A 9698-nucleotide genomic window follows, 5' to 3' on the forward strand; every position below is an offset into this window, starting at 1 on the left:
GCGGTGTGGTGCGGGCGGTTTTTGCGATTTGGACGGTTTTTTGATCACCCCTAGTAATTGTCTTTCAATGAGACCAAAAAGCGGGGACAAATTGATATGCAGGACAATACGACCTGTATAATATAATACAGTACCAGTTTTTTAAATTTAAAAAATATATCCACCTGTCTCTCACATCTGCCATTTATTTAGTTTTAATCCAATGGTATGAGATAGGGTGTCCAAGGACTCCAATATATCTGTACTCCAAGGAGCCCAACTCGTATATTTTATTATCAAAATATATTATTATATTAGAGTTGGGCTCTTTAGAGTCTTTGTTTTTTGGAGTACTTGGAGACCCTTCCTAGAACCATCAGATCTAAATTAAACTGTACGGCTGAGATGGGTGACAGGTGTTTTTTTTTATTAAAATAAAAAACTACCGTATAGATCAGCAAACATACGGTACCGTATACAGGCTTGTGTCCCGGACAAATAGGCATTCAAATGACAGTTACCTCTATCTTGTTCCCCCAAAATCACTCCTCTAAATCAAAACCGAAGATTTCAGAAGATAAGCATTGACGAGAAGCACGATTCTAGACAACATCGGAACCCTCTTGATAAGCCCTACAACTCGCCGATTTTTGAAAACCCTGGGAATGAGTTCAGGTCAGTGACAAGCAACTTGAGTTGGGAAACAAGTAATTTGCCTTTTTTACCCCTTTAAATTACTGTTTTTGTGATATCTCGTTGTTCAAATCGTGCTGCATGTTAGTTTATATTGAAAAAATGTGTTCAATTGAGTTTCGGAGATACATTATTCTTGTAGTATGAATCAGCATTGTCTCTTTGTTTGTGGGTAATGTATGTCCACTCTAATTTGACATACATTTATTCGTAATAGTAGATGACAATGTGTGCTTATTGTGGAAATTAGCAAATGTTTGGTTTGATGCACCGTTAGTAACACCTAAACTGGTGTTTTGGGTTTATTAGTAAAGTGGTGAGGAACAACTTTCTTTGGTAAAATTTAGACTTTGTGTTATTAGCGTGTTATGTGATTTTTTTGTTCTGTGTTAATTGTCACCCTTTTATTGGGTTTTATCTTTATTGTATAAATGTAACCCGTTTCTTGTTTTGATTTTAGATTTGGGAGACAAAGTAATGGGTTAGACTATATTGACATGCCGTTTTTAAATCAAGTTATAGTTTCCTGACTTGGTAAATAGGTATATGAAAGGGAGACAAATACTAATACTTCAGAAAAGTGCAAGAATGTCCCTCAAACCCCATCTTTGTCAGAAGAAGAAAATGAAAGAGCTAAATTACTTATTGAGCTCTTCTGCGTGCACCCCTGCTATTGTGTATAAGTTAGTGTAGCTAGTGGCTGGGATAGTTTAATTTGAACTAGTTTGCTTGTTGTTTAAGGAAGTTACTTTAATTTGTGCAGGACAATCAGAAGAGCCTGCTGAACAAGTTACGCGTGGTGTATGATCATAAAATCCTAACTTGGGAGTAAAACAGTAAAAGGGAATATGTCATGGGAGGGGCGAAATACCTGGCCAAAGGCAAGAAGATTGCAGAATAGAGATTTATTGTAAATTTACTTTATTGTTCTGCGAGGGATTTGCTAGTACATTATTGTTCTGCGAGGAATATGTCATGGGAGCTTTTATTAATAATGTTTAGATGTTCTCTTCGTACTCTAACTAGAGATCTATTATGGATAGTACATTATTGTGCTTGTTTTATGCTGTTTGGAAATTGGAACGACAATTGATATTTTACAAGTTAAATGTACTCAGGACAGTGGTTCATTATTAAGAAAAAATCTTGTTGCCTTCTAGGAATTCATACCTCGTCAAATCTTACTTCTGTCGGTGTCTTCCCACTTAGTATTGTTGCTTGCTAAGTATAGCCTCACATTTGTCCAAGGTTTCATACAACATATTCATACCCGTTACAACAACACCAATAAATGGTTTGAGAAGACAACAATGAAACCTCACCTCACTTCATTAGGGGCTATCTGTATCACAATATTAAGTATAATAAAAAAAGGGAAATAATACCAATTAGAAGGACTACTGACAGCGAGCAAGTATTGTTTCCCTTGTTGCTGATATTAAGTGGTATTGTTTACCTTTTAAGTGCTTTTGTTTCCCTTTTCATTTCTATTGTTTCCCTCCTTTTACTGGTAGTAATTGGTATTGTTTCCCTTCTAATTGCTATTGTTTCCCTTCTAAATGATATTTATTGGTATTGTTTCCTTTTCAATTAGTATTGTTACCCATTTAATTGGTATTGTTTCCCTTTCAATTAGTATTGTTACCTATTTAACTGGCATTGTTTCCCTCTTTCATACTAGTTGTGATAAAAGAGGACCGTTATACAAACCAATCAAACATAATATCTCGAAACTCTTATAAGCAGTCGAGGTGTTTTTGAGGTATATAGAAGCAGTAATTGTTGTCGACCAAAGTGGCGACACGTATAAGTGTGGTGACAACACAGACAAATGCAGTTCGAATATAAGACTTACAAATGAAGGATTGTTCACTGAAAAAAAATGACAACAGAAATAACTCCAATATAAGTAATTTACTTCAAAATGAAGTTTACAATGCATCCGTCTTTTTGGGTTCAGGGCATGTCCTAGCATTGTGGCGTACAAGATGGCCACAGTTGCTGCACTTTCTTTTTTTTCCGATCTTCTTGAGATAGTTCTCGACTGCTTTTGATTCGACTACCACAACCCTTGTTCCGGCTTATGTCTGGATTTTGGACAATTACATCAGCAACAAGAGACGAATCCTCGGATTCAAAACTCTCAACGTGCGGAACAACTTTATCACCTGAAGAAATTTAACAATTTGACAAAATAATAACTTTAGACTAATAAAAAAATGACACACCCAACAACATACGTTTCATTGTAGTACAGAGCTTATTGGTGTGCCCTTGTTCTGTAAACAATAATGTATACACACTCTTGAGGCCACATGAGACAATAAACAAAAAAAAGATAAGAAAAAATCCAAAATTTTGAACATGATATTAGAGGCCAATCTATTTGAGAAACAAAACTACAAAGGATGAAACACCATAAATCTTTAAAACATAACAACCATTGTTCTTTACAACGAGTGATAGTCAAAACCATTGCAAATACCTAATTATAACTCTAAATTTCAGATTCAATTACGACAACTACAAAATATGCAATAATTGACAACACCAACAACCTACTATATTAAATTGAAGAACAATCGATGATAAATGTACCTGACTTTTCTTCTCGAATAGTCATCTCTAGAACAACAAGATGCGAACTCAGAGAGACAATAATATCTAGGGGGACAATTCGGAAAAGAGGAGAGCAAACCGCTGCGAGCAACATAAAAGGAAGGCATTTCAGGGAGACGATTCCCTAAACACGGGCTCCACGAAAAAACTGCCTCCTCAATTGGCGCTGTATACTGTTGCGAGTAGTTTATACCCCGTATTGACAGTAGCGTATACACATGTATATGTCTATATATTTTTTTTTTTAATTATTAAACAGAAATATACAAGCCGTAGGATGAAAGCCAGATGAATGGTCAGGATGGAGGACTCCAATACTCCAAGTATTTGAGGACTCCACAGAACTTTGGCCTATTATATTATATTATATTATCAAACTAAAATCTTATATCATATATTATCAATATATATTATTATATTATATTATCAGAATAATATATTATATATTATATTATCAAAATATATTATTACTTTATTATGTTATTATATTATATATTATTACATTATAATATCAAAATAATATATTATATATTATATTATCAAAATCATATCGTATCATATAATATATTATTAATTATATTATCACAAATATATTATATAAAAGTAAGTGGTTGTGATTACTTGGATGAAGTGAATACCAGTTTAGTTTAATTAATTTTTTAAAGTAATAGGTTGGGGTCGCCTGTGTATAGGGCGGCCAGTGTGGCCAAAACAAAAAACAAGGGTCACCTATGGCAGGGCGACCCAGCTCTATCTCCACTCGCTCGAACTCAAAACAATTAGACAAAACTGGTTGTTTTTTAAAAGAGCTCGAATAAACTAGTTACAAATGTGAGGGAGCCCCAAAATTATAAGCCAACTTGCCTTTTACAATCCCAAATAACTTTAAAAATATATTTTCCAATCATTTTGATGCAGAGCTTTTGCTCTCCAATAATTGAAATCTCTGGGCCATAATTAACCTAGCCCCAGGTCCCCAACCAAAGGATTAAGCATTTAAACACCCTCCCTTTAACATAAACTTTTAGCATTGTTGTACACCAGGAGAAATGGAATCTCATTCCCACTTTCAAACTCATTACACACATCAAAGGCCAAACCAAATTATACTACTGGATGATCAGTCTTTATGAATGTTTTTTGTGGCGAACCATGAATCCAATCATCTTGAAAATAACTTATCCAGACGTTCAGTCAGGCATTTCTGGGAGCCCTCTTGCCTTATTCCCTATACTTTTCTATTCTCTCTGTAGTTATAAATCAAGAATGGTTTCACATAGACCAGATTTCAAATATGTTTTTCGGAACTTGTATATAAGCCATGGAAATAGAACCTCATTCTCACTTTTCTTGTAAATGTGCATGTTCTTTCGAACCAGGATTATACCAGATAAGAAACTGTTTTTCGTAGAAAACCATGAATCACTGACCATGTCTAACCCTCTTTATTTGATTAACAATCACACAAATATAAAAACAAAAGATGTAAACTATGCAAATATAAAGGTTATGATAGATGGCCATTCAACAGAGCTACAAGTTGTGTGTGTGTGGAGACCACCAGAGATGCAAAGGGGATTGGTGAATGGATTCCATGACATACTTTACTTGTGTGGATCTCTATGGTTCACACATTTAAACATTGACATTATACTGAATTATGACAAGAGACCATGAGAAATAGTACAACTATAAAATATACATATGTATTATGCATTATGCTTAACAATATGTCATCTTACACTATCAGTTTGTGGCTTATTAATTTATGTTCCAGTTGAAATCACCTACAAGCTTTTTAAGTGCATTTGGTGTCATCTTTCTGAATTTTGGTGAATTTTACTATTAAGCTGTGTGCATTCGGTGTCGATATTGGTGACTTGTTGAAGTTTCTAGAATTTATAGGCAGAGGTTTGTTGTGGAACGCACCCCTATTGATATGTCATTTTACGCTTTCGATTTGTTTGGCCCATTATTTAATGTTCTATATGCCTCTTCTGGTGTGGTGACAATAAAGCATGCCTCCCTTGTATAACCAGAAGGTGACTACGACTAGCGAATGCAGATTCCTTTGCATAGTGGTACATTTCTTTCTCAGTTCCCTTGATTCTTCACTTTTCCGTATATGACAGTGTAGAATTCGCAAAGTAAACCTTTCCGTGTGGATTATGAGTTAATGTAACAGAGATGACTTTCAGATCCACACTCTTCTTGGAGTTTCCTGACTTCCGAAATGTTCTCTAGTACTCATATGCATTAGTCAATAAGAAAAGAGACCGAGATGACTTTGGTTAGTAATCTCAAATTTTAGCAACTAATTAATTTGACTCATGTCCCAACTCCCAACAAAGTCCTAAACTCCTGAAATATACATCCTCCTAACAGAGCTTTGGTTCATATATTTGCATCAGATATATGCATCATTTCAGTAAACTTAACTGCTTAACTAATTATGTTCCGATAAATGTGCAACCACAGATAGGGCTACTTCCATTTCTCCCTTGACTATTAGTATATAGTATCACTCAGTTGCAAAACCTATAAAAACTGATATAATGAGGCCATGCGTAAAATGACCTGCATATAATGGTTCTTAATAGTCAAATAATTGGGGAAGAAATTAAATTTAAAAGCTATGATTTCAGTTTATCAATAAAGCATATACCAGGATGAACTTATATTCACATATACTGTAAACATCTTCAAGAAATGCATCGAAACAGGAGGCATAAAACTTACTCTACTTCAGAAAGTGCAGAAAACTTTAATAGTCCTCTTACTTCTTTATAAGATTCTTGCAATGTTACAACTAGTCCTTGTAAATACGAAATGAATAGACGTGCAACAGCTCTGTAAGGCTTTAAGCAACTGTTATTTATCTAATAAACACCGTAACTTATGTGCAGAAACAATGTTGAAGGATGTTTAGTACCTGGAAGTCTGGCTGTCTGGGACTGTGGGTGTAAGGGGACTCCGGGGGCTTGTTTCCTTGTACTAAAGCTTTTCTGCATCAATATTTCTAGTTAATCATTAAAAAAAACAAAATTCAGTGACATAGTGATTCAATATATCAATACTGTGTGCATCAATAGGTCTGTAGGTAGATGACATTTCATTGAAATAAACATCAGCGGCTTGATCATTATTGGTTAGGTTATCTAATGCTAAAACTCTATTTCGTATAAACTGTTGAAATAAAATTTATGGAACAAAATATACAAAGGGCTTTGTGTTCTCCAAATGATCTCATCTTACTTTACCTATGAACACTTAGTATACCATATGTTTAATATGTGAACAACTTAGGCATCAGTCCTTATATCATCTGCCAATTTCTTTCAGTGTGTTCAACATCCTCTTGCAGTAATCTTAGGGTTGAATATATGTCATTGCCACCACAGTGTAGCAGTTGATTTTCTCTAAACAAGTATACACGGTTCCTTATTCCAACTGAACTAAATCCCACCATTTCTTTCACATGTCTCGCTTCCATGGCCTTTCTTACCCGAACAAGGCTCTCCCATCTGCCTCTTCTTTCATAAGCTTTAGCCAACACCAAATAAGGAAGAGACAATTGTGGTTCCAAATCCAATATCCTTTCAGAAGCTTTTTCTATGAGTTTCAAGTCATTATACATTTCAGAAGCATAAAGTATAGAAATCCAACCAAGGACTTGGGGTTCACAAGGCATTGTTTCTAAAATATTATAGGCTTCTTCAAGATGACCTGCTCGACTCATCATGTCCACTACACAAACATAATGCTCACTTCCAGGTTTAACCCTGTATTGCTTTTCCATCGATGCGAATATAGACATTCCTTCATTTACAAATCCGCCATAGTTGCAAGCTGATAAAACTCCAGTCATTGTGATGTGGTCTGGTGGTGGGCCTGTTTCAAGTAGTTCCTTAAAAAGGTCTAGGGATTCTAATACTTTCCCATTGTAGGTCAACCCCAAAATCATCATATTCCAAGATATCAAATCTTTTAAAACCATGTCGTTAAAGATAATCATTGCAAAATCTATCACCCCATACTTACTGTATATTTCTACAAGAGAACTAGCAACAACGGAATCTGACTCAAAACCTAATTTGACTACTAAACAATGAAAATGACTAACATGCTCCAGGGGATTAAGGACTGATGTGCAACTTATAACAGAGCTGAGTGTAAACTCAGTTGGTTTGAAGTCCTTCCTTAAGGTCCAGACAAATAGTTGCAATGCATCCTCCTCGCGCCCATTTTTTGCATAACTAGAAATCATTGAGTTACAAATTGCTGAATCCTTCACATGCACATATTCAAAGACAAGAACTGCATCCTCCCCTCTGTTGCATTTGGAGAACATGTCAATCATTGCACTTGAAACAACGGTATTTGAAAGAAACCCCAATTTAACAGAAATACTTAAGATTTGCTTACCCATTCCCAAATCATGCAAGTTGGAACATGCAGTTGCGACTGTAGATATCGTAAACTCATCCACCAAAAATCTCCCTCTCAATGTACAAAAATGAATTAACGCCAATTCCTCCCGACCTGATTTACAGCAAACCGAGAGCAACGAGTTCCACGAAATAACATCCCACTCCTCCATACACAAAAACACTCCAAAAGCATAATCCAATAACCCAAGCTTCCCATACATATCAATCAAAGAATTCCCAACAACCACATTACCCAAATCCACTCCACTCCTTATCATACTCCCATGAATCTCCTTCCCCCATCTACCACACCCAACACACGACACCAAAATCGACAACGTAAACCCACTTGGCCTAACACCCTCGCTCTGCATTTCCCTAAACAAACCCAATGCACAATCACCAAGCCCACTAGAAGCAAACCCAGAAATCATACTATTCCAACTAACAACATCCCTTTCAGGCATTCCACCAAACACCTTCCATGCACCAACCAAATCTTGACATTTCACAAAACCCATCAAGCAAATGTTCCAAGACACCACATTTTTCACCTCAATGTCATGAAATGCTAGTAAAGAATCTTTAACACTCCCCAACTTAGAGTACAGATTCACACAATTATTACCCTGATAAGTATGACGATTTAAACCAGTTTTTATCAAATGGGCATGTATTAATGTAGCTAAAGTTAAAGACTTTGAATGTAAACAATGATCAATGAGGTGGGAAACATAGGAGGATGAAGATTTGTGGAGTGTGTGACATTTTTTCAGAGACTGGTACATACATATATGCTGCTACCCTATTTAATACACATTTACGATCATAGTATTGGTTTTAGTTGAAACCTGAAGCTCAGGGAAAGTGTACATCAGGAACGTGTACTGTAGTAAATACTTAAGCAGAGCAGGGGGCTTAAACATAGCCGAACTGAGTCTATTCACTCCATTCCAACACTCATCAGCTCTGGACGATAGTAAAATAATTCAGTCTCATTAAATTTTGTTAAATATATTAATATCGGTTTTGATTTATAAAATTTATTTCAGTTCATTATATTTGTTAATAATTTTTTGATGGGTTAATAGGCAAAAATATCATCGAACTCATGACCAACTTGCAGTTGGATTACTGAACTCAAAAAATTTGCAAACGGATCATAAAATTAGATTTAACTTGCAGTCAACTTACTGAACTAATAAAAAGTTGCATTTAGGTCACTGTGCCGTTAAGTATTAGTTGACTTTAACGGAATCCGTTAAAAAATTTATAAAGGATAAAAAAAACTTTGAAAAAAATTTAAAAAAATTGATTTTTTAAATAAAATTAACTTTAAAAAATGAAATTTTTGAAAAAGCTATAAAAAATATGGAATTTTTTAAAAAAATGAAAAAAATGTAAAAACTTCGAAAAAATCTAAATTTTTTGAAAACAATCAAAAAAAAATCTGGAATTCAAAAAATATACCTAAATTTTTCAAATTTAAAAAAATTCAGAATTTTATCCAATTTTCAAAACTTTTGAATTTTTAAAGTTTTTTCAAAATTTTCAGATTTTTTTAAAAAAATCAATTTTTATATTTTTTTCAATTTTTTTTTGTTTTCTTGACGGATTCCGTTAAAGTCAACTTATACTTAACGGTGCAGTGACCTAAATGTAAGTTTTTATTAGTTTAGTGAGTTGACTGCAAGTTAAATCTAGTTCTGTGATCCGTTTGCAAATTTTTTGAGTTCAGTGACCCAACTGCAAGTTGGCCACAAGTTCAGTGATCTTTTTACCTATTAACCCTTTTTTTGATACAGATTTTGAAATATACATAATATATAACTTTTCAATTTATTTTCTAATTTTTTACTCGTAAGTATCACGAGAAAAATAAAATAGAATTTGAGCTTGATAAGATGTTCAAATAACTCCCCAAATTGAAATAATTAGAAATGGTGTCATAATTATATCTATAACATCAAATATTAA

General features: G+C 34.3%; 1 protein-coding gene across 1 annotated transcript; it reads right to left on the reverse strand.

Moving 5' to 3' along the window:
- Positions 1–2488: 2488 nt before the first annotated feature.
- On the reverse strand, positions 2489–8719 carry LOC108211163 (pentatricopeptide repeat-containing protein At1g43980, mitochondrial). The gene is made up of 3 exons (XM_017382690.2): positions 6552–8719; positions 6224–6296; positions 2489–2840 (listed from the first exon to the last, which is right to left on the reverse strand). The coding sequence occupies exon 1, from the start codon at positions 8507–8509 to the stop codon at positions 6608–6610; it is 1902 nt and encodes a 633-aa protein (XP_017238179.1). The 5' UTR covers positions 8510–8719; the 3' UTR covers positions 2489–2840; positions 6224–6296; positions 6552–6607.
- Between the last annotated feature and the right edge of the window lie 979 nt (positions 8720–9698).

This window comes from Daucus carota, chromosome 1 (assembly GCF_001625215.2).
Source record: "Daucus carota subsp. sativus chromosome 1, DH1 v3.0, whole genome shotgun sequence".
NCBI classification, from domain to species: domain Eukaryota; kingdom Viridiplantae; phylum Streptophyta; class Magnoliopsida; order Apiales; family Apiaceae; genus Daucus; species Daucus carota.